At 38.1% G+C, this 26141-nt stretch overlaps 1 protein-coding gene across 14 annotated transcripts in view; it reads right to left on the bottom strand.

The window, feature by feature from the left end:
* The window catches only part of mef2c.S (MADS box transcription enhancer factor 2, polypeptide C (myocyte enhancer factor 2C) S homeolog), a 194165-nt gene that overhangs the window by 19377 nt on the left and 148647 nt on the right, over positions 1-26141 (bottom strand). For 7 of the 14 annotated variants that reach the window (XM_041580473.1, XM_041580467.1, XM_018244374.2 and 4 more), the window contains 3 exons: positions 13187-13330; positions 3568-3754; positions 3130-3177 (listed from right to left, as the gene is read on the bottom strand). In XM_041580473.1, the coding sequence (XP_041436407.1) occupies positions 3130-3177; positions 3568-3754; positions 13187-13330 (379 nt within the window). Of the gene's footprint in view, positions 1-3129; positions 3178-3567; positions 3755-12986; positions 13125-13186; positions 13331-26141 lie in introns of all 14 variants that reach the window. The other 7 variants (XM_041580474.1, XM_041580468.1, XM_041580472.1 and 4 more) reach the window with 3 other exon arrangements.

The raw sequence follows: 26141 nt of genomic DNA, 5'->3' as shown, positions 1-26141 counted from the left end.
CCTGAAAAGCACAGTGGCAGGACATTTAAACACAAGAACTGAGATGTCTAGAGGGTTTTGCATTTATCTTTCTGGGAGAAATAGACACATTTGGGGCAGGCGGGACATGAAGTCATGAGGGTTTCCAGTAACAAAAATAAGACTCCTTAATTCCATATTTGCTATGTGACCTACTGACCATTTATAGCCTTACAGCATGTTTTCAGTAGCAATGACTGCCTTTCTACTGAGTGCAAATTCCTTATAACAAACAGGAATTATGTTCACTGGTTCCACTGATTTACATCTCAGGCCACTGACTACTGGGGGACTCCTTAAGATAAACTTGAAACATCAGGTTGCTAGGATCATCTTTTATCTCTTGGCAGAACCCACAGTGCACCTACAAGCCCTAACAAAGTTCTTGGCAGAACCCACAATGCACCAACAAGCCCTAACAAGTTCCAAGTAGAATCGAATGATATAATGATGTTTGAAAATGTAGGAGAGTTCAGGGTTCAAGATAAAATTGAAACATCAAGTTGCTAGGGTCATCTTTTACCTCATGGCAGAACCCACAATGCACCTACAAGCCCTAACGAAGTTCCAATGCATTAACAAGGTCCCCAAATAACTATTTCCCCCCAAAACATCTATACTAATATTTACTGTACTTTTTGTGGGTATCTAGCCAATAGCTTTTAAGGTGCTGAAGCAAGACCTGAAGACTTCTCTGAGCATAGGCATCAGTTCCCTTGGGTCATACATGATTATACTTCAAGTTGGCTCCCTAACATTCCAGCTTTACCTGGGGCCCTATATTTTGAACCCTAACCTTGAAAGACCTTCTAAAATTCTAATGGCGTCGCTTTAAAATATATAGCAAATATACCTGTGTTAAACTTAAAGAAAGAAACTTTGTATGCTTCACACATAGGGGCAGATTTATCAAGGGTCGTATTTCGAAGTGGAAAATACTTCGAAATTCGACCATCGAATAGAATCCTCCGACATTCGAATTCGAAGTTGGAGGATTTTATTCATCGTACGATCGTATTCCGATCGTAGTAAGATCGTACGTTCGTACTTCGAAACATACGATTCGAACGATTTTCCTTTGAATATAAAAAACTTTGCTCTGGAAGGTCCCCATAAGCTGACATAGCACTTCGGCAGGTTTAAGTTGTTGAAGTATTGAAGTCGAAGTTTTTTTAAAGAGACAGTACTTCGAATATCGAATGGTCGAATAGTCAAACGATTTTTACTTTGAATCGAAGTCGAAGTAAATTCGAAGTCGTAGTATCCTATTCGATGATCGAAGTATTCAGAAAATTATTTCGAAATTTGAACTTTTTGTACTTTTCACTCGAACCTTAGTAAATCTGCCCCATAGTGTTTAGGATATCTCGTCTAGTTTCTAAGTTGATCTAGCATTCACAACACAATAAAGCTCTTCTTCTCTTACTGAGGTTGATACACTTGTTTGTGATCAATAGAGTTTCTTCTGAGAAGGAGAAAACTTCACTGGTTTAAGAATCAAATAAATGATGAGTCTGACTAAAAGTCCATCAAGATGCATCTCGGGTACATAAATAAAGCAACAACTCAGGTTTTGCTGGATTGTGATCAGGTTGCTAAATATAAAGAAGACAAGATGGCAACCGGAAAAAATAATCTAGATGTGTTCAGACTATAAGGTAAAAACCTTGCCTCGGGCATCATTTCCCCACAAGTTACCTGGAGCGACAAAAAAATGCTCCTTAGTAACTTCAAGAGATGCTTTTCCAGGTTTTAAACCGGAAATTAGGCTGATCTAGTGCATGAGAGCATAACGGCACTCTCTGCACTAGCAACATCACGGGACCCACCTCAGGGCAGTTTAGGGGCCTGTCTGTTTATAAAAATTCCCATTACAACAAATATTCATCCAAATAGTTTGGAAGTCAAAAATTGGCTTCTAATCACATTGACCAATGTGTGTGAATGAGATAGGCACTATAGATTGTAAGCTTCACTGGGGCAGAGAGTGATGTGAATGATGTATACTCTATGTAAAGCACTACCTATGTGTCTTTACACTATATCAATCAAGCATAATAATAATTGTGAAAAGGTATATCCCTTAACTCAAAATCTTCTGCCTATGACTAAGTACCTGAAGGTATGAAACGTGTAAGACCGAATACCACAGGGTTTGTATGTATATTTTCCTTTCAATGTAGATTTTTTAAATACATTTCTTATTTTTGTGAAATATATTCCTTTTTGCAGTTTGATGTGCCCTTTGGCTCTGGGGGCTGTAACATGTTAACTGTGTCCTTTTTTGACTGCTTAATCGTATCCCCTATATAGGACAAATACAGCTTTATAATAATAATAATAATTATAATAATTGAATCAGATGCATTATATGTGAAGCACATATTTCAGTCACCTTTGTTTAAAAAGCTGGTCTGATTATCAGGGATTGTGGCACTACCCTGTCTAGATCACCTCCATTCTTACAAGAGACACACAATTTCCCACTCAAATGAATGGAAAGGGACTCAGGCAATAGTCTAAAGATACTGTTCTCCGGTCTATTGTGATAGACAATACCTTATACAAGACAAGATCTTGTACCACAGCTCTGGCAGCCATGTCCAACGCTAATAGCAGAGGGGTAATGGGAAGCAAGGGTTTAGTCTAAAGCTGGCCATAGACGTTGAGATTTTTAAAAGATCAGATCTTGATTGTGAGACCACGATCTTCTCAGAACGATCGTACGATCGTAAAAATTTACCATAAACTAAAAAGACCAATTTGCCAGGAAAACAAAGGGGAGCTGCCTGCTTGGCCCTGCAAACATAAGATAGATTGCACTGGGACCGACAAAGATTTTTTGACCTGGCCGATCAATTTTCCGACAGATGTCGGCCGAAAAATCGTAAGATGTATGATCGTTCGAATACCACTAACCGCACGATAATTTTAGGCTTCCCTAAAATCGGTCGTTCGGCAAGAAGAATCGTCGCGTCTATGGGGAGCTTTAGAAAGGATTTCAAAATGATACTGGCATATTCCTTTAAAAGTCTGGAAAGTCTTTATCACTTTAAAGCAACAACGATGAAATACATTATTCATTTAACCTTTGAGCTTGTTGTGTTTTACCTGCACTGGTGCCTGCACCGGTTGTGAGGTCCCCACCCATGAGACCACCTACGAATTAAAAATAAAAAACACAGAGTTAGCAGAGTTGAAACCGACCACAGATCCCACATCTTAGATGACTTCCATAAAGCTGCTTGGTACATATTCACCATTAATTTACTTGTGTCTAGCTTTGGATAATATAGGGCTAAATATAACCTCAAGCGTTCTCGGCATCTTATATGTGAAATATACATTTTAGTGCCCAGGAAAAAGCAGTCACTGTGATCTGTAAATAGGGCAATGTTTCACTGGCTTTAGTCTACTCAAGTACAACATAGTCTGCTAATGTAAAACTGTGTAAAAATGTCTTGAATTTTTAACAAGGAACATTAGCAGGTATGGAACTGAGAAGTGGGCAGAATGCCAGTCTTGTGGATGGAATCAGGCAAATCATACCTGCGTTACCTGCACTTGGTGGTCGATGCGTCACGCCAGGAGACATGCTGTTTCTATGCAGGGATGGGTGGGAGAGTGGCAAAAGGTTGTGGTTACCCAGTGAACCAGCTGGATTACCGTATGCCAAACTGTTTGGATTGGACACTGGGATAGAAACGGGCATCTCAAAATTAGGAGGAGGAACGGCCTAAGTGAAATAAGAGAAGAAATATTTCATTGTAACAACTGTATGGAATATTAGAACAAGCAACACTGTCACATTGTTTTAATACATCTTTATACCTTGCATTGCAGCTGATAAATTTAGGCTGGCGCCGATATGTCAGATCAGCACTGGCAAATTATTCATGTAATGTGCATTACATTATTAAATGAAAATAATAATGTTATAATAAAAATCATCACATACAATGAAATAGAGCTAATGAAGCATACAACATAGAAGGAGCATTGCTGTGGGTCCCCTTAGAGCCTGAAGTTGTCACCCCAACTTGCAAACTCCTAAAGATGTCTCTGTCTGTAAATATTCCATTCTCTCCACGGCCATGACCTGCAGTTGTTCTCTGATCAACTATGTCTCCCCCAGACATCCATGGAATTAATCTGAACGACTAAAATATATTTATCAATCTTTGGACTCCTTTAAACCATGTAAGCAAAGTAAAATATAGATTTGAATAACTGCTTACGCATACTGGTGCAAGCTAATTATTATAATTATATAGTGAATAAAGTACCCCCTCTTGTAAAATATAAGGATATTATAAGTTACCGAGGAGTTTCATGACCATATAAAAACACGAGGCCGAAAGGCTGAGTATTTTTATACAGGTCATGGAACTCCGAGGTAACTTCTAATATCCTCATATTTTACAACAGGGGGTACTTTATTTATTATAATACACAAGTTTCAGTGAGTCATGTGACAGAAATGACATCAGAACTCACCGTTTATAACTGATGGCATCAGAACTCACCGTTTATAAGGATATGATTTACAAGATATTCATGGCTTTTGTGTATTATAATTATATATTATTATAATTATAATACAGAATATTATTTCTGCTTCTCAGGAAAACGAAAACAAAAGGCAATTGATAATAATAATAATAGTAAACATAATTTCACCAAATGCAGAGGTTTTGTTTTGTTTTTTTAAAACTTCCATTTTCAGAGAGTTCAAGCACATGTTAAGAAATGTGAAACAAATGTGCCTTTAATGCTAAATAAATTCGTATTGTTCATTTGCTTTATGATGTGTCCTCGGCATTATAGGGCATGGACAAAAACTGTTCAGTAAGGATATTAGTTGAAGGTTCGATACCTTGTTTTGAATCAGCAGTTTAGAACCATGAATATCCTATAAAATATTTCCTAATAAATAGTGCTTGGTGATGTCATTGTCACATGGTTCACTGAAACTTGTGCATTTTTAAAAATAAAATATCAACCCCTGTTGTACAATATGACAATATTTGACGTGACCTTGGAATTCCCTGACCTGTATGACTGTTACAGTATATGGACAGGGAGCTCATTGGAGATATCTTATTCTTTTACAACAGGGGTTATACTGGGCACTATGGAGTATCAAGCAGTAGGCATAAATCCTTTGTAAGAAAATGAGGCATATTGTTGCATATTTGCTTGGTGGGCTGATGGCTCCACAAATGTGAGTTAACGGACTAGGATATCCCCGCAAACCCTTGTCTAGTAATTATGAAAGCTTGTTTAAGAGACTCTCAGCAAAGCATGCTAATAATTGTACTCAAAAGTACAAATGCAGGCCTAATTATTAGCAGATGCCTTTGCCCCATAAAATACATGTCCTTAGGCTCTTTGTGCGGAAAGCTGAGCGTCCCTTTTCATGATGTGCCATTCCCAACTTTTCTGTTGGCAGAGATAGTGTTTTCTTATGGATGAAGAAGTCAGGTTCCTCTTTGTACTAGTGGTTACAGATATAACCCATGTTTCATATCCACAGCCCAGCCTTTCAATGGTTCTTCTTTTTTCAGGAGCAAAGGCTTGCCGTTGTGCATTTTAACTACTGGCTGTGTGTTCTTACCACCCCTAGTTTGTGGTCAGGTGGGCAAGACAAACCCAAAATGGATATAGTGTGCCATGTGTTTAGAAGGTCTGTGAGGCTGTCATTTTGACGGTGCCATCCTTCCTGTGTAAAATGGCAGTGTCCAGCTTTCAGACCAGGACACCCTATACTTTAAAACCACAATAACCACATTCTGAATTGCCCTTTGTGGGCGCTCAAGGTCAGTAATTGACTCTGGACACCATTTGTTTTAGTTGAAGGTTTTGCACAGCAGAGGTTTTTGAGTTTATACAACATTTGCAGTCACTTATTTTTCTGTTCTTGTTTAGGGAGGGCACAACAAATTACAGTGAGGCATGGAATATTTTCTATATCATATATAAGAATGCTCCGGAATGTTTAATGGTTTCTCTGCAGTCCTTGCAACAGTAAAACTCCTTCAGCTGTTGGGGAATGCCGGGAGTTGTTGTTTAACATGAGCTGAAGGTTGGACATTTACAATCTAAAGCAAATAACATGTTTTATCTGCATGAAATGAGCTTACTAAAGAATATTTTAACATATATGGTGTAATGAGAGTAAGGGATTCACACCAGGTTTGGGGGATTTCACATATCTCAGTAAAATTCTTTGTTCCCTCCCGTTAGTAATCCTCGCCTCCTGTCCATCTCAATGCCAACAGCTGTTATTGCTGTAATCAACATGGCTTTTAAGAGGCATTCATGTCCCACTTCTCAAATTGCAGCACTGCTAAATAAGCAGCTAAAATGGCTTGTGTGAAAACATACTGTAGCTATCACGTCACCCAAGAATTTAGGAGAATCATAAGTGCAATCGGCAGTGCACAGAGCCCTAAAGCTGCTTGTCATTTCGGTATGCACATGGCAATTAAGGAAATCGGCCTAGTTCACTTCTAATAATAACGCCTCTTCTTTCAAGAACAATTGTTTGGGTCATTTAAATATCGTCTCTTTTTGTCACGTCTGATATCCTGCCTCATCATTATCAATAAGAGATGCATTTTATCTCCTATGGTTTTGGTCTTGAAGTAAGGTCAGGTGTACATTGTTCTTAAGTTGGGAAAGTCTGGTGTGGCAAACGCCTGTAACAGCAACAATAAAAAATGTGTAGAATATCTGTAATTTCCATATCCTGCCCCTTTTTTAGCTTTTCCTCAGGTTTTTTTTTCTTCAAATATTAAAATTAAATTAACCACATATAATTGCTTTAATATTCAGAGGAGCAGAAAGTAAAACTCCAATGCCAACCCTGACTCACTCAAGCTTAAATAAGAGGTGTGCAAATTCAATGAATGCCTTTAAGAAGAGCTTTTATGCCTTCTTGCACTAGGATAATATTCAGGGCTGCATCTCAAGGTCCACAGTTGCCAAAGAGGAAAAAAAATGAAGTGTTGCCAGGAATGCAGATAGAACCCCCAAGACCCCACCTCTATTTATGTTAAGATGGACAGAATAATGGAAACTTTGTATCAAAGGTAACAAAGGATGTAAATAAAGTTCATCACAGTTGTCCAGAAGGAAGCTCCACAGCATCATATTCACTCATATAGGCTTTTTTTTATCAAAAGATGAACTCTGTTTTCACCTGTTCATAAGCAAAGGTCCACATTTGCTAAATATACTCCTAAAATCTTATACCAGTAAAAAGGAGAGCTGTGGATTTCCTCTGATGAAGACTTTTAAGATTTTGTTTGTCAATAAGAACATTTCTAGTCACTGAGGGGACTATTAAATAAAGTGAAACTTAGAAATGACATTCAGAGGGTTATTTACTAAAATCCAAATTTTTGTGATTAAATAAATAAAGTCTGACCAAACTAGAATCCACGATTCAACCTTATTTATTATTAAAAAAGCACAATTTAGTCGGATTGGGGGAAAACAAGATAAAATCAAGCAATAAACCCGAATCAAACTTTTTTTTCGGATGTTTTTACCTAATTGATTTTTTCTGGCTTTTTCAGGATTTTTGTCCAAAAAAGTCAGATTTTCGGGCTAATTCAAGTGCAGACCACAGAAGGATAGGGACCTCTCCCACTGATTTATATACAACCTCGGGAGGTGTGAGATGGTGGATTTTTAGATTCAGACTTTTTGCAGCATCGGATTTTAATAAATCCCAAAAAATTTGAGTTAAAAAAAAAATCCACAAAAATTCGAGTTTTGCAACATAAAACCCGATCAGACTTTAGTAAATAACCCCTGTAATGTCCTTCCAATGAACAGTTCTATGCTATTCACAGAAAATAGTAAATAAAAAGGAAAATTTGTAAATGTGCAACTAGTTAAGTGTTGGATTAAGAGGTGAACTGGAGAAACAACTCAAAATATACTTGTTAAATAACTTTACATTAAACATTTTTAATTAGAGTCTAGACAGAAGTCTTGTGGTTTAGGATTAGATCGCTATATAAATAGCCAAGTGGCATGACATTTCAGACAAAAGGAAAGCTAGGACACAGGGGCATGATCATAGGTGGCGAAATGCTCAGAGGTAAAATTACAAAATACTACTTACTAGAAGGGCAGTGGAAAGAAGAATAGTCTCTAGAAATACTTATGTGTCTTTGAGGCCAAGTTCACAGTAATCAGTATTCTTGTATAGCATACTGGATAGGGTGGATTGAATGTCACAGTCTGCCTTCAACTGTCCTGATCAATGTAAATACTAGAGAAAAATACTCATTTCTCAGCTGGGCAGTAAGGCCAAACCCAAAACAATAATTTTATTGGGCAGAGTTGTCTCCTTCAGGCGACATATATCTGGCACCACCTATTTTGTAATTAATGACGATGTTTAATAGTACTGATTTAATTGAGGTTTAATAATAGTGATTTAATTGAGCTAAGTTACAAACACACATACTCCCTGGCAATGTATGGTATAGACACGCACCTTTTTAAAAAAGAGCAAAGGCCTTGATAAATAAGACTTTATCCAGAACTAGGTGGCCTCTTTATTAAACTGATGATTACAGTGGCTGTTTCTCACCACAAATCCTCACAACTTAAAGGAACAATCTTTGCTGTAGTTTTCCCACTTGGGGGTGGCACAGAAATAGCCAATATGAGACCCTCTGGCAGTTTCACATGATTGACTCACTAGTTGCTAATCATGAACCTGACAGCATAGTTTATAAGCCAGTAGGGTGAATGCCAAGCTAATCTTGCTAAATCAATATAGCTCATTTACTACAAAACCTGAGCGTTTCCAGGTATGATGATTCCTATAGCTTTCTATTTTACATGGTGGTGCAAGCATGTACTAAACTGAATAAAATGTCACATTTTGAAGGGTTTAATAATGCCAATACAGGTATGGGATCTGTTATCCAGAAACCAGTTATCCAGAAAGCTTTAAATTATGGGAAGGTCAGATCTTTCAAATTTTTAAAAAGGATTTCCTTTTTCTTTGTAAAAAATAAAACAGTACCTTGTACTTGTTCCCATATAAAATATAATTAATCCTTACTGGAGGCATGACAATCCTATTTGGCTTTGTATGACTAAGATATGGAAAGCCAAATGACAGAAAGACTCCTTATCTGGAAAATCCCAGGTCCAGAGTATTCTGTATAACAGGTCCCACGCATGTATAGGTCTTTAGAGAGAGGCTGAGCCTTAAAAAAAGAGATCTGGGGGATCACATCTATCCCAGGGGTCTCCAGATGGACAGAACTGCTCTAGAACCATATGTTCCTCTGAAGTTTAGGAAAATGGGTACATTATTGAACACTTTGAGCAGAAGGTTCTAAAGCCCACATAATAAGAGAAGCCCATTTACATATGTATGTCATCCCAGCTGGAGAAAACAATCAATCATACACTGATTTATATGCATATAAACACATATTCCATTCAAGATTGCATCAAAAACAGACAGAAAGAAAACAGCTCATGCAAAGTTATTTCTCCTAAATGACTGGCAAGGCATGTGAATTTCCTTGAGGCCGAATATTAAATGTAACCCAACGTTACAGCACATCAATGAATGCAGGATATTTAGGAAAAGCCTTAGAATGCTTTAATCTCACCCCAAAACACACACACACATGATTTAATCCCTGTCATGGAATCACATGCACTTTGGTTCCCTGCAATTAGAGAAAAACCCATTAGTACAATTGCATTTTTGGTGTACTTTACAGAATGCCAGATTACCCAGAATGCCTTGAAGTGATAGTTCCTTATGTACTGAAACTTTGCTCAGATTGTTTCAGAATTTAGTACTTGGTTTTCAGAGGGGAAATAGTGAAGTATATTCTATTTTTATGACTTTTCATTTATGATGGGGCGTTTAGCCAACTGAATGCATTCTGTCTGTATAAATTTATACACGTAAGTGAAAGCTGCAATAACGCTTTCCTTTCATGTGAAAACAGCACATATTTTTGACTAATAGATTGTAATGTTCCAGTGGAGTTTGTAGGCATTGGCTTGGGCTTACGGCACACAGGGCACTTTCCAGTAGCTGTTTATAAAGAGTTATGGTAATGACTGTAGTTAAAGGGATACTGTCATGGGAAAACATGTTTTCAAAACACATCAGTTAATAGTGCTTCTGCAGTAGACTTCTTTGCTGAAATCCATTTTTCAAAAGAGCAAACAGATTTTTTTATATTAATTTTGAAATCTGACATGGGGCTGACATATTGTCAGTTTCCCAGCTGCCCCCCAGTCATGTGACTTGTGCTCTAATAAACTTCAGTCACTCTTTACTGCTGTACTGCAAGTTGGAGTGATATTACCCCCTCCCTTTCCCCCCTCCAGCAGCCTCACAACAGAACAATGGGAAGGTAACCAGCTCCCTAACAGCTCCCTGGTAGATCTAAGAACAACACTCAATAGTAAAATCCAGGTCCCACTGAGGCTGATTCAGTTACATTAAGTAGGAGAGATAACAGCCTGCCAGAAAGTAGTTCCGTCCTAAAGCGCAGGCACAAGTCACATGACTGGGGGCAGCTGGGAAACTGACAATATGTCTAGCCCCATGTTAGATTTCAAAATTGAATATAAAAAAATCTGTTTTGAGAATTGGATTTCAGCGAAGAAGTCTGCTGGAGTAGCACTATTAACTGATGTGTTTTAAAAAACATGTTTTCCCATGACAGTATCCCTTTAATGTGATGATATGCATAGGATGGTATTGTGTGGAATATACAGTTGCTAGTGAGATTTTATAGGTGAATTCTGTACAAGGCCTAAAGGTGTTTACAGGTCTGTAAAAAGTATCATATGGAAACACATTGATATAGAGGCATTTTAGGGTGATTTATTAAACATGATGGAATAAAAGGAACAGAAAACAATGGAAAATGAAGTTTGGGAAAATACCAGCTGAAATGCCCACTACACCAGTTGGTTTCCTATTGCTCTGCTGTTTTATTACCTTTCATAGAAATCTATGGAGGCCATTTAGCACAAGCTGAAATGCACAGCTCTGGGTAACCACAAGAGATACCATAAGTCATCATGGAACCTTGGTGACTCCTCTCACAGCAAACATGGGCTGGCGCAGAAACTAGTGGTCTTTACAGTCACTTTTCATATTTTTACATATTTAAAGCTCATTTTTAACTGGTCATTATTTATTTTTCATAATTACCTTTCCTTTATTAACTTGCCACATCCCCACCAATTAACATCAAGAAAAAATAACTAAAGGCACTAATGGAATCTTTAAGTTCTTGTGCTTCTTATCATAATACCCCCATACTTTGTCCCTACATTTGAAAGTCTGGAGAGTTGTCCAAAAAATCTGCCTCCAAACAAGTTTGACAAAGCCTTGACTGTAGTTAACAACATCATGTCCCTATTTTTGAAGCATTGGACATCATTACTGGTCAACAGTGATGGGTCGAATTTGTCCCATTTCAGTTTATGTCGCAAAATGGCAAAAATTTGCCAAATGCATTGAAGTCAATGGGCTTTTTTTTCCCAGCAACTTTTTCCAAACTGCAAAACATTTTTTTTAACAATCCATTGGAGTCTATGGGTGTTTTTTTAAGGGCGAAACCCACCAAAAAATATTGCCCATAATTACTGGTCAACCATAAAGTTCTTTGAGTGGAATAGGAGAAAGAAAGATCGCGTGACTCAATACAAGACCACACGGCCTGAAGTCTTGGGTTGAAAATGGGGGCTCTTACACAAAAGCGGTTTTTCCTGTGCTCACCTGCGTTGCGCTTTCTTCCGTTCAGCTGTAGTCATCAATTATTGGGACGGGGGCTGTACTCACACAGATGCATGCATGCGCCGAACGCAAGTGAAATGCAACATGCTGCGTCCCAGCTACATTTGGCTTTTACATGCGTCTGCGTGACTACAGCCCCCTCACAATAATTGAGTGTGTCTATTCCTGCGCTCCCCTGCGGCTGAACAGAAGAAAGGGGAGCACAGGTAGAACCACCTCTGTGTAAGAGCCCTTATAGAGCAAAATTAGCTTGGACACTATTCTGTTGAATACTATGGTGATTAGATGGGGACATGACTCCTCTTAATACAGCTGACATTGAAATAACAGGTGCTGCATTTTCCTTTAGTAGCCCTGAGCAACCTGTAGAAAGCATTTACAGCTCTAAGAGCTGAAGCATCAGATTGATTATTATGAGTTACTATAACTTCAAGACAAGGATCTAGAGGCAATTTTGGAACCTCAGGCCAGCTGTACTGTGTATTAAGCCCCTATAAGTAACTGCAAGATCTTCTTTCGTATGCATACCTGCAAATAACGACCCACTGAAAATTACAGATCCACATCAAGGCCATTAATTAGTAAGTTGATCATTCCTAAATAGTATTATTGATCTTCGCCTGAAGATTTGGTAAAAAAAAGTCTGGCTAGAGAGTTCCTCCATGACCTAAATTAATACATTTTGTATGAGCAAAAGGTACTGTAACTTCCACAAATATATCTATATAAATAATCCCAATGCTTGACAGCTTTTAAAATATTTATAGGCCCTGTGTTGCTTTCAGTGGCTGAGAATGCACCTATTTGGTGCTACGCCCTCTATGGTGCTTGCTTGGGTGATTCAGAAACCCAAGAAGAACGTATACAATTATAAGTATGATGAATAATCCCAGGGCATATCTATATGTATTTGTGAATGCTATCAAAAATTCTCCACTTCATTTTCCCTATTTTCTATGATTTTATTAATGGGGTAGGGTAGAAAGAAACCAGCACTACAAGGGTTAAGGATGTGAAACTCACAGCCTGCCAGACATTGTGAACTATGACTGAGCATGCTGGGAGTTGTAGTTCTCAAGGCCTGAAGGGCAGTAAATCAGGAAGGTGTTACTTCAGCGGATATGAGCAGAGCAGCCAACTACCCTTCAGTACTTACAGGTATTATATGACTCTTGATCATAATATCAAACTCTTCATTAATTTTTTTATATTTTTCTTCAGTTTGTGGGGTGAGAGCATAAGAGGAGTCAGGATCTGGGCTTTCACAACCTCTATTCTCTTTCTTGTTCAATGCCTGCCAGGTTTAGAGAAATATCACAGTGTAAAAAAAAACGAAGGGTGTATCAGAGTACTTACACACAATCTTTGCCTGCTGATCATAAGATCTATATCTTCATTAATCTTTCTGTATTTGTCTTCAGACTCAGGGCTGTGACCTACTGAATCGTCTGCATCAGGATCTGGGCTGTCACAACCATTAAGTCCTTTCTTTCTCAACGTCTGAAAAACAGAATTTAAACAGTTCAGGCCATGGCAAGACAAAGTGGGCTGATCCAGGGAACTCAGGGTTATTGGCAACGCTTAGAAAATAAGAACTGAAAGACACTTTGCTCTTGGATTTCTAACTCTGCCGTCCTCCAGCTGTGAAGGAATAGTGGAAGCTAAATCTGGACAGCAGAAGGAGTGCAGGTTAGCAGTTAGGGGTTTAAACCACTCAAAGTAATATATGACTGAACTGAAGGAGATACTAAAGCAAAATGTGGGCAGTTTCTACGTTCCAGATCCTAATTTTTAGCCATTTGCCTTGCATTTGTCACTTCCAGGTCTTGGCACGCACCGGGAAATGTGAACTGCGAGGGAGAACTGCTTTCCCATCCTGCAGCATAAAGTCAGATATAGTAAACAAGGCTGCTACAGATCCATGATCCAGAATGGGGTTTCTGGATAAAGTCTATTTTCATAATTTAGAGCACCATACCTTAAAGCAGCTAAAAACATTTAAAGAATAAAAAACTGGATTTATAGCACTGTATAAAAAAGTAGTAGGTACCATGTTTTTATTGCAGAAAGTACTTTTTTTTCCAAAAAGGACACCATGTACAGTATATGAAAGCTTTCAGGATAATTGGTTTCGGTATAACATATCCCAAATGTGCCAATGTATATTTCTAAATACTACAGTGTTTGAGTGTAGCCTTGAACCATTAAAGGAAAAGTACTGCTATCCTTTACTTTTAAATAGAAATATGGATTTAATATATGAGTGAGCAAAGGTATAGCATTATCACCTATATACTGTATGTATATACTTACATACACACTCTCACATAATGTATTTTTATATTACAAAGCACTATATCACAGGAAGGAAATAGGAAAGCTCTGCATATGGCAGCCCCAGGCAACTGTCCATCTATGTTTTCAGGCAACAGAATCCAGTCTCCAGCTGGGTGCAAAAGCAAATGATTGGGTCAAGTTTCTAGAGCGCCATGGCTATAGAAAACTAAAACATCTGAGCACATAAGTATTTCATGACCAGGAAATGGTAGGTGCATTGGAAAATGAGTTTGCTATATATGAAGAAACAGCACATATAAGGGCAGATTTATCGAGGTGAAAATTAAAATTTTAAAAATTTGAATTTCGAGCTAATTTTTGTGTACTTCGACTAGGGAATAGTCCAAATTAGATTCAAATTTAAAAAAATTCGAAAATTCGAATATCAAAATTTATCATGTACTGTACTGACCATTCGCCATCTAAAACCTGCCGAATTGCTGTTTTAGCCTATGGGGGACCTCCTAGAGTCAATTGGTGGACTTTGAAAAATAAAAGTTTTTTGGGGGATTTGTACGATTCTAATGCACTATTAATTAGATTCATACAATTCAAATTTGGACTAATTCAAACGAATACGGACTATTCATCTGCAAAAACAAACTTTTTTTTTTTTTTACATTTTGGTTGGTTGGTCTTTTTAAATTTGAATTATAAATTTATTCAAATTCGAAATTTGACCCTTAATAAATCTGCCCCATAGTAGCAAGTATAGTACATAAAGGTTTATATCAGGGGTGTCCAACCTTTTGGCTTCCCTGGGCCACATTGGAAAAGAAAACATTGTCTGGGGCCACACATGAAATACACAAACACTTTGTATAAGTAAAGAAAATACACAGAAAAGAACTACAATACCAGTTGGATAACCAGATGGAGCTATACACTGGAATATGGGACACCTGGATATTAAATAGACTTTAAATTATGATGTTTCCTCCAGAACTGAGTGTTTCAAGTTGGGCTGCATTCATATACATCCTGGGCCGCATGTGGCCCTCGGGACGCAGGTTTACATGCATGGATGTATTTCTTTTCCAGTGCTGACAGTATCAGAGAATGTTGCAGTTTCCCTTCCACAAAACAAACTGGTAAGTTCAGTACAGGGAACACCCTATTAAGGATCTGTAAAAACATCTTTGTTATACTGTGCTTAAAAAAAACAACTACTGGCTTGTGCAAGAGGAAGCGGTGACCCACAAGTGGGCCTCCGCCCTTCTAGAGGCTAGTATCCATTCAATGGCTTGTTTCTGCTTCAGCACCAGGCAAGGCTACTAGTGTTCCTCTACTATATCTTCCCAATCCAACTGACAGCTGAATGTCGAGTATTGGCATAACAATTAACCAATGTGAGTGGTGACAAACATTATCTCCTTTTGTGCTGAAGGTTCTGCTGGTAGTTGAGGTTCTGCAGCAGATGGAGTGAGGAGTGCAGAGGGTTGCCTTACCTTTATCTAATCAATGATATGTATGTTTATATCACTTCTAACCATGTTTCCTGATATGAATGAGAGCTGCCATATTCCCTGAGCCTGTAAACAAAATTCCCATCCGTATTATTTATAAACCTTGTGGTAATAGCAATGAAGATTCACATCTCACTTTACTATCTCCTTAAGTGAAATAACTGGAAGATTATCACTGTTTATTTATAGGGTATGTTTCCATAAAGCTAAGATGCAAACAACTCCTATTTAACAAGGGCCTCCAATGCTGGTAAGTTATATATATAGCATGAAGCTGGCCACCCCCTGCTGACATTGTAGGCTGCTTTTCCGTCACTATGTGTGTGGGCACACTACAACCTGATATTTCAGTTGCAATCTATGTGCCATTACACAGATTCCAGCTTGACAAGCTGGAAGATCTGTTAGAGAATTATATAGGCCTGTGTATATGTTCATCATGACCGGGTCCCACAGTAATGCATCTGTGGCATTGATTGGTTACTTTTCCAGCCAATCTGCCCATTCATAGTGTCAAAAAATTGAACAAAGATCTGTGTATGTGTGTGACAGAACACAAACTATTAAAGGGCACATGAACATAATATGTACATTTTCAAAATTAACAAAGGTATAACTCTATGAAATAATACAATATACATTCAATAAAAACTCTCAGTGATTCCTTTTTTAATGTTAATTGTAATTGCTGGATGTGAATAGCCAGGGTCTGTGAGTCACATCTCGGGGTTGTGTTGCCACTAGTCCTAATGTACTTCCATACCTCCCAAAATTTTGGAAATAAAAAGAGGGACAAAAAGATGTCGGGTGGAGTGCTGTTAATTTTTTTTGCCCATGCCCATTTGTGTGGCCCCACCCACTAATTACCATGTTCACTTTACACAATTTGGCAGGTTATGAAAGTTCGAACACATTTCTGTGGGGGTTTTTTTATGTGTTATTACAGTTTTGCTAATGAAGGTGAATTGCCCTTTAAGCTGTAAGTTTTCCCATGAGACCTGCTTATCTTAAATTGTTACAATAGCTTTTTTGCTTATCTTAAACTGTTACAAAAGTGTCGAAAGTGCACCTGCTGAATGTTCTGGGCTTCCTGCCAAAAGCCAATATGGATTTAGAAACTTTGTATCTTTTTCTGTCCGTTCAATGCAGGAGTCAAAGTGAAAGCCGGGACATTTCAGTAATAGGGATGGGCGAATTTTTTCGCCTTGTTTTGCCGCAAAAATGACGCCCATAGACTTGTATGGCGTCGGACGTCAAAAAAAAAAGACGCGCATCAAAATAATTTCATCGCGCGACAAACTTTTTTGACACCCATAGACTTTATGGCGGCGAATTTTTGGCGAAACGAAACGGGTCAAATTCGCCCATCCCTATTCAGTAACAATCTGGGACTGTAGGCTGAGCAGTCAAAATGGGGACTGTTGGGAGGCATGCTTTTCATCTGGAACTTTCTCCTTTCAGCCCTGATAAAGAGCAGCTATAAGAAAACCTTATCAACAGACGTTATCACAAATGTTACTGGTTTATGCTTTGATTTTTCATATTTGGAATTTCTAAAAAAAAAAAAATACACTAACAATGTCTCGCGTTAAAAGAATGAGGTCCTTACAACTTGATCATTTGGGGCTTTGTCAATCTGTGGCACAGAGGGAGTTAACGGACCCGACCTCACTAATTGAGTCATAATTCAGATCAGTAAACTGTAGAAGCAAGTACCTACAGGAACACAAGTAGAAAGTCCCCAGCATTCTAGATAGATTGAGAAATACATATTTTTCTCTTCTATATATAGATAAAATAAGCCTTGGTTATTCACACACCGCTCCAGCTGGCAGTGCCCTAAATACAAGAAATTACTGAGTCACTTCGGCAAAGACCACATGTAGAATACAGAAATATTACATTCTTACAAGCGTAGGAAGATTAAAGTAGTGAAAGATGCAATCACTGCTCCAGGTCTTGTAACTCGTAGCAACCTGCAATCAGCAAGTAGCATTTACAGGTAGCTGATCACATGTAGCAGGCACTAACTAATGCTAATTTGCAATATTAAGCCAAACTGAGACATGACATCAGGCCCGGACTGGCCATCGAGCCGTTCAGGCAAATGCCTGGTGGGCCACTCCATTTATGGGCTGAGGAAATGGAGCTGAATGGGAGCTGAAGCCAAATGGGAGCTGAAGCCTAATGGGACCCAAAGCTGGATGGGACCGGAAGCTGAGCAGAACCAAATGGGACTCGAAGCTGAGCCAACATGTAAGGAGGCCCCGTTAAGGCCATCCAGATATTGATGAACTACAACTTTTAACATCCCTAACAGCCCTTGATCTGGGTGTTTTGGTCAACATCTGGAGAGCTTGTGATTGGGCTGGAACCGATAACAAGTAGAACTGAAGTATAACAATATTGTAAAGCATGTTAATTAGGCAACGGATAAAATGTGTTATGTATCCATCATGTATCCTTTTTGTGATGGCCCTATTGTGTGCAGGGCCCTGGGCAGTCACTGGTATTTGCTCTGTCCTTTAGACAGCTAAGGGCCACAGGATGCCTCAATAAGGAAAAAATAAACCACCTATAAACATCCCCACTCTCTCGTTTAAATAATAAGGCCCTACAAACAAATGCAACGGGCACTCGAAAAAAAAGATATAAAATTATACACCACTGTATCATATGTGCATAATAGGTTCCCTTCCTGTAATTTGGAGTTTTCCGGTTTCCAGATAAAAGATCCAATACTTGTACTTAATGACTGAAACATGTGTCCAAAAAATAAATCCCTCATATGCCTGTGCCATTATTTTAACAAAGGAAACCCCATATGCAACCACGACACATCTCAACAACAACAACAACAAATCTGCTCTTTCTAAATGAGATTATTTTGAAGAAACATGCACTTGCTGTCTGTATCGGAGAATAAAAATCATAACAAGCTGCACCATGTGTAACCTGAAATAGAAGGAAAACACTTTACTTTTGTACAGTGTTGCAGAATGAGGAGCAGTTCCAACTTCAACACACTTCAATTCACAGTAGGAATTATCAATAAGATTTCAAAATGTTCCCATCAAAGTTTGGGGAAATGAAATAACTGTAGATGTCAGACTGGAGATGTAACTGAATCAATAATACATTATTGAAATACCATTTATTTTAACAGTATGTCCCCCACTTAAACCAAATAATTGATGGGTGAAATAAACAGTGGTCTTTTTTCTTGGCAAACTAAAGGTCCTCTATCCTTCTATCCCAATTAACTGGAGTTCAACAAGTCTCAGCTAAGCAACATGTTTTACCCAGAAAGGGTGTCAAAGTGTATTATAAACAGGGAAAGTAACTCAAGATGGACTGTGTAGAAATACAAAAGAAATGTGCTGGAATAAAATAAGATTTATAAATGTTTTGTAAATTTGCAGACTTTGAGCAATACTTCTGCTTTATAATACGGCCCATCATATTTTTATTTGTCAGTCGTGTCTGACAATTGATACACATCAATTAACATTTTAAAACAGTTCACACATTTCATGGAAAATTTAAATTCAGTTGAAGGGTGTGTTTCTTTTAACTACATTAAAGCAAAATGTACACAATTCAAAAAAGCAAATAAAAATAAAAAAATTGATTTTTTTAAACAAAAATAAGATTAAGCCTGAACTTTCAAAGTATCGATAATAACATATTAACGATAATATCAAGATTTCTCTTACAAATACATAGGGGCAATGTCCAGCTCCAATAAGTGATGTCAATATCCAGTTTCCCCTGGAAATAACTAGGTACAGTGTCCAGTTCCGCATGAAATAACTAAGTACAATGTCTAGTTTTCGATGGAAATAACTAAGTACAATATCCAGTTTCCAACGGAAATAACTAGGGACAATGTCCAGTTTCCCATGAAAATAACTAGGTACAATATCTAGTTTCCCACAAAAATAACTAGGTACAATGTCCATTTTCCCATGGAAATAACTAGGTACAATGTCCAGTTTCCCATGAAAATAACTAGGTACAATGTCCAGTTTCCTATGGAAATAATTAGGTACAATGTCCAGTTTCCCATGAAAATAACTAGGTACAATATCTAGTTTCCCGAAAAAATAACAAGGTACAATGTCTTATTTCCCAAGGAAATAACTAGGTACAATGTCGAGTTTCCCATGAAAATAAATAAGTACAATGTCGAGTTTCCCAGGGAAATAACTAAATACTTTATCCAGTTTCCCAGGGAAATAACTAGGTACAATGTCCAGTTTCCCATGAAAATAACTAGGTACAATATCTAGTTTTCCACAAAAATAACTAGGAACACTATCTAGTTTCCCACAAAAATAACTAGATACAATGTACAGTTTCCCAGGGAAATAACTAGGTACAATGTCCAGTTTCCCATGGAAATAACTAAGAAGAATGTTCAGTTTGCAATGTAATAACCAAGTATATACAGTTTTCCAAGGTCATTTTTACTAGACAGGTAATTATCCAGTTATTAAGCCATATCAATGTTGGCCTTAATTAAACTATATTAAAGGGAAAAATAAAGAGGCAGGTTTTGAGAATTGCTACAAGACATACATGTTCTGGAAATGAGGATCAAATCAATTTGGACCTGAGTTAACTGTTAAATATACTGTATCATCTCAGCATCCTGACACAGTCTTCCAATTGACAGGATTATATTTCTTTGTCTTTGACGGAAGATGTAGCTAATAACATGGTTGGGAGCTGCTTGGACCTGACTGTATACACTGGGGATTTGATTTGGGGCCAGTAGTGCTCTAGAGTGATTGAGAGAATCAAATGATCTCCAAATATGCAAGCTGGCAATGGGTTCTGTCAGAGCTCAGCAGTATACAATCTGACACGAGGCTACATCACTAGCCATCAGCAATTTTACGTATTCTAGATATCCCCACCTGTCAGCAAGTCTGCACCTGTTGTCTAACTCGGCAAAGGCCAAATGACAACAGCCAATCATATGAGCTTGTTCTGCAACATGGCCATAGATGGCTGTTTCTGCTGCGTCTAGCCAGACCAGAGCCCTTAATCTGTATGACTTCATGCAGCCTGGTCTTCTCTTTGTAACACGGTCAAACAATCTGAGTTTTTGTTTTTTAACAATGCCATTTGGTTATAGGCTGATAATTGTCACCAGATTCAACAGCTAAAATTGTACAGTCCTATGTTAGATTTGTTATGAGAATAAATGTATTCCCTTCTCCTTCTGTTTATAAAGAGCTAAGGATCAGAGCAAAGTAACAAGACTCTTTTTAATTTCTTACTATTATGTTCTAGCAGCGTTTTATGGTCATACTCGTGGAGCCATCGGATAGTTACCTTTGCCAGTTTGTTCAGCAAAGAGCAGAGACAGAGTGGGTTATTAAGTAACAAGAAGGAAGTTTGCCCCTATCCTGTAATCCAGAGCATCAGTCAGATGATTACTAACATTATTCTTATAACAGAAGAGCAGTAAAAGTGATTGGGTGCTATGGGTTACCGATAATATCATTTCTCAAAGCCTACAGGAAGTCCCTGACACTGCAAATCTTGTGAAACTACAACTTTTTGGGCAAAGGAAAAAAGTACAAGGTGCACCAACACAAGAGAAGCCTGAAATAAATACCTGCCCTGAGAAGGTGCTACTTTCGCAGCTCAACTGACTTGTACATAACTAAGAGCATGCTAACACCATCTCTGGAGTGGAGGTCACACTATTCACACTCAAGTTTGCTAAAAGAGAACAGCAATACAACTGACATAGGATTTACCAACATGGATTGTAATCAGCCCTAGCATTCGTACGATCTTGCACAAGCTATGACACATGGAAATATGCAGACTCCTGTGGGTAAAAAAATATATGCAATTTTGCAATAATATTTATACTGTGTGATTAGCACTTGTGTTTGTGCATGAGCCCTTTGTTGCAGTCAAAACGCATGAATATGGCCAATTGAAGGAAAGTGCAACATACATTATTATCTGTAATACAGAATGCTCTGGATCTGGGGTTTTCCGGTAATTTGGATCTCCATATTTTAAGCCTACTAAAAAATCATGCACACATTAAATAAACCAAGTAGGATTGTTTTGCCTCCAATAAGGATTCATTTTATCTAAGTTATGATCAAGTACAAAGTACTGTTTTATTATTACAGAGAGAAAGGAAAAATGGCTAGGGCCGATCTACTAGCAGAGGTGTTAAATTGCACAAAAGCATTTGCTCGTGGCAACCAAGTTCAGCAACTAGTTTTAATAGTTCTGATTTACACACCATACAGTTTGATGGTAGGTATTATGACAATGTAGGTGAACAGAGTTATTACTGAGCAATATAAAGCATTTAATCCAAACAGAGTAAAACATGTGAAGAATTTCAAATATGATTATCAAGGAAGAGAATTCCTCCATAAATAGCCAATTAGTGCATGGAACAATACAGGAAGAAAATAACTTCCAGGAATGGAAACCAAAACTGGGAAGCAAACTCGCCTTTCTCTTCCGTCAAATCCAATGATAGAATGAACAGCCCATACTGGAGGCAGCTACTTCCCAATTGCTCTACCAACCAAAGATAGTTAAGACTCCAACTGTCAGAAGTGAGTATTCCAGGCGTCTTACACTACAGTGTTTGTAATATATTGTAAGTTCAGGATTCAAAGTTGTGTTGTGACCCTGCTAAAATCACCCTTGCCCTAGGCCAATCATTTTCAGATATTATGTTTGTTTGGCTTTTCTTTTGGCAAATATTCACAATATAAAGCATTTAATCCAAACAGAGTAAAACATGTGAAGAATTTCAAATATGATTATCAAGGAAGAGAATTCCTCCATAAATAGCCAATTAGTGCATGGAACAATACAGGAAGAAAATAACTTCCAGGAATGGAAACCAAAACTGGGAAGCAAACTCGCCTTTCTCTTCCGTCAAATCCAATGATAGAATGAACAGCCCATACTGGAGGCAGCTACTTCCCAATTGCTCTACCAACCAAAGATAGTTAAGACTCCAACTGTCAGAAGTGAGTATTCCAGGCGTCTTACACTACAGTGTTTGTAATATATTGTAAGTTCAGGATTCAAAGTTGTGTTGTGACCCTGCTAAAATCACCCTTGCCCTAGGCCAATCATTTTCAGATATTATGTTTGTTTGGCTTTCTTTTGGCAAATATTCACATCCTTAGTGAGTGTATGTGTGTCCATGAAAAGTGAGTCAGGATACAGGAAAAGCTATTATTTCAAGTGCAATTCAAAGAAACCAACTATTTTAATTTAAAGCAGCCTTCATTTTTTTCTTTTGACAGTGATGCAAATCTGATCTAAAGTATTTAATGATTGATTGATACAATGATGACCTCCAGGGCTGTCTAACCTAGAAGTTAGGAGCAGACATTGTCAGGGGCCTTACGGAGAAGTCAGGACAAAGGAAGAAGCACTACGGCAATGTCCAAGTTGGCGGTAACCAATAGGAATCAGGAATAATTGTAGTCAGAATCCAGGTGGTAGTTCAATAGACATGCAGAATAGAAGCAATAATTAAGGTTGAGGCAAGGTCAAAGTCCAGGAATCAAGTTAGCAAGAATTTAGGAACACCCAGGAATGCAATGTTTTAAGATAGTCTCTATATTCTTTATATCTAAAAGTTTCGAAACTCACTGCTTTCCAGGTAAACTGAACTACATCTTCCAAAATCCCTCAAAAAGGACACAGCATCAATGTGCCTAACAGTTCTGTGCAGACCATTCTATGGTGCTTTAGGGAGGTAGATAACTGTCTGCAGGTGTCGTGATTTCCATACTGAAATCAATAAGGCTTTAAAAATGGTCCCAGCATAAGTAATTTGCCAGCCTGATGGAATACTTAACTCCCTACCTGCAAAAGAGTACATGCCAAATTGCTGCCATACATAAATCAGCCAATTACTAATATGTCAGCTGATTTCCCAGTGTTGCAGACACTGATGAAGACGTTATAATAAAAATACAAGGAAAAAGTGTAGAGTACAGAGTTGGTTTCCTATATATTTTGGCAAGGCATGGCAGCAGTTGCCTCTCCCCCTTAATATATAACATTCATTATTTAAGTACAGTTGAAAAATGCATTAATAATTACTTTTTATGCTGTTCAGAAAAGCCCCAATGCAAACAGTAATAATAAAAAGGAAAATGAATGCCTTTAAGGGTAATATCTGGAATCATTGCAGCTGATGGCAGCAAGGAAACCACTTGTTAATATGTTAATTCTTAAGTGTTATATAAAATACAAAGATTGCTCATATTTCGAAATTCTGACTCACAGAGCTAAATGGATAACAGTGTGGAAAACTAGGAGAGAGTTTTCTGACAATCTGGTGGAAGTCAATTCATATGGAAATGAGGCAAATGCCTTGTTTACAGCTTAACAGTCGGTCAATCAAATCTCTTTTAATGTACTGACTACCCAAGGTTTGCACAGTGTGAGTAACAATTATGAACACTGAGTTGATTTTTTTGTGTTCAGTGACCAAATTTTCCTGTAAAAAGGTGAGCCGAGGGAGGCTGCAACGCTAAGGCTAAAGAAATGTCACAGCAATAGGTAAATGTCATTTCCAGCATATGTTTGAAGTGTTCTTACTGCACTCAACTACAGGGTGGACAAACACAACTGGAACATGTACTGGGGTTAATGTGTAGAATTCAGCACTGTGCCTTCTGGTTTGTCCAGTGGTCAGTGTCGGACTGGCCCACCTGGCTACCAGGAAAACTCCCGGTGGGCCCAAGTGTCTGTGGGCCCTTGTGCTGCTAAACATTTGGCCTATTTCACGGCCATTCCCTATTTCTTTGAGAACAAAGAGACAAAATAGTTGGAATAATAGATTATAGTATGTAAAGAAAAGAGACTAGGAGAATAAAGGTTGTGAGGAGAAGAAGAATAATAATAGTACTGAGAGTGGGGCTCTGTCTAAGGTTTTTGGGTGGGCCCCTGGTGTCCCAGTCCAACACTGGCAGTGTTACTGTTCATTAATCTACCTACTTATCTACAGAACATTGTCTTATGCTATCCATCTTTTCCTTAAAGCAAACATTGGCCAATTTCCAAGCTATGCACACAAGTGTGGGACTAAACAACATTCATTGAACTGGCTGACCCTCAGGCCTATAAATCAAATTATGGTGTATGGTTATAAGTATGTACCAATTCAATTCTTTAGATCTACCTATGAACCTATACACTTGTTTGTAGGGATCCTTGGGTAGGCTGTTTCCCTTTTTTTTGACCAATCCATTGTGGTGCAGTTAGAGACCAGAACCTCATCAGGAGTACCAAGGACTAAATACCATAGGATTTGGTTCACCAACAGTTAGCCGGTAAAACACCTGCCAAGGCCAGGGCCGGTATTACAAATTTACCGGCAATGCAGCTGCCGGTAAATTTGTAATACCCTTAAAAAGACCCCTTGGCCCGCCCCTAATCCCCTGGAAACGTAACTTTTGTCCTTCTTCTGGCAATCTACCCCTTTTACATCATGGCACTGCCCCCTTTTACATCACAGCCCACCCTGGTTTGTTCCTGCCCCCACCAGACGGTAAAAAATTTAGAAAAAAGTGGCAACCCTATCAACAGCAAATAATAGCATAGTACAGCTATGGGATCTATTATCTGGAAACCTTTTATCCAGAAAGTTCTGAATTATAGAAGGCCGTCTCCCATAGACTCCATTTTATCCAAATAATATCAATGTTTTAAAACGATTTCCTTTTTCTCTGTAATAATAAAACAGTACATTGTACACGAGCTAAACTAGGATATAATTAATTCTTATTGAAAGCAGAACCATCCCTTTAGGTTTATTTAAAGGAAAACTATACCCCCAAAATGAATACTTAAGCAACAGATAGTTTATATCAAATTGAATGACATATTAAAGAATCTTACCAAACTAGAATATATATTTACATAAATATTGCCCTTTTACATCTCTTGCCTTGAACCACCATTTCGTGACTCTATCTGTGCTGCCTCAGAGATCACCTGACCAGAAATACTACAACACTAACTGTAACAGGAAGAAGTGTGGAAGCAAAAGGCACAACTCTGTCTCTTAATTGGCTCATGTGACCTTACATGTGGTTTGTATGTGTGCACAGTGAATCTTACGATCTCAGGGGGCGGCCCTTATTTTTTAAAATGGCAATTTTCTATTTATGATTACCCAATGGCACATACTACTTAAAAAGTATATTATTATGATAATGGTTCATTTACATGAAGCAGGGTTTTACACATGAGCTGTTTTACTCAGTATCTTTTAATAGAGACCTACATTGTTTGGGGGGTATAGTTTTCCTTTAATGTTCATATGATCTTCCAGTAGACTTAAGGTATGTAGATCCAAATTGTAGAAAGATCCATTAACCAGAAAGCCCCAGGTCCCAAGCATTCTGAATAAAACAGGTCCCATACCTGTACTAGGAATCTTTTGGACTTCTCAGTGGAGATCCCAACCACAATGAGAGCTCCAT

This window comes from Xenopus laevis, chromosome 1S (genome assembly GCF_017654675.1).
Source record: "Xenopus laevis strain J_2021 chromosome 1S, Xenopus_laevis_v10.1, whole genome shotgun sequence".
Taxonomy (NCBI): domain Eukaryota; kingdom Metazoa; phylum Chordata; class Amphibia; order Anura; family Pipidae; genus Xenopus; species Xenopus laevis.
The sequence above is the reverse complement of the archived record's forward strand: the minus strand, read 5'-3'. Positions and strand labels throughout refer to the sequence as shown.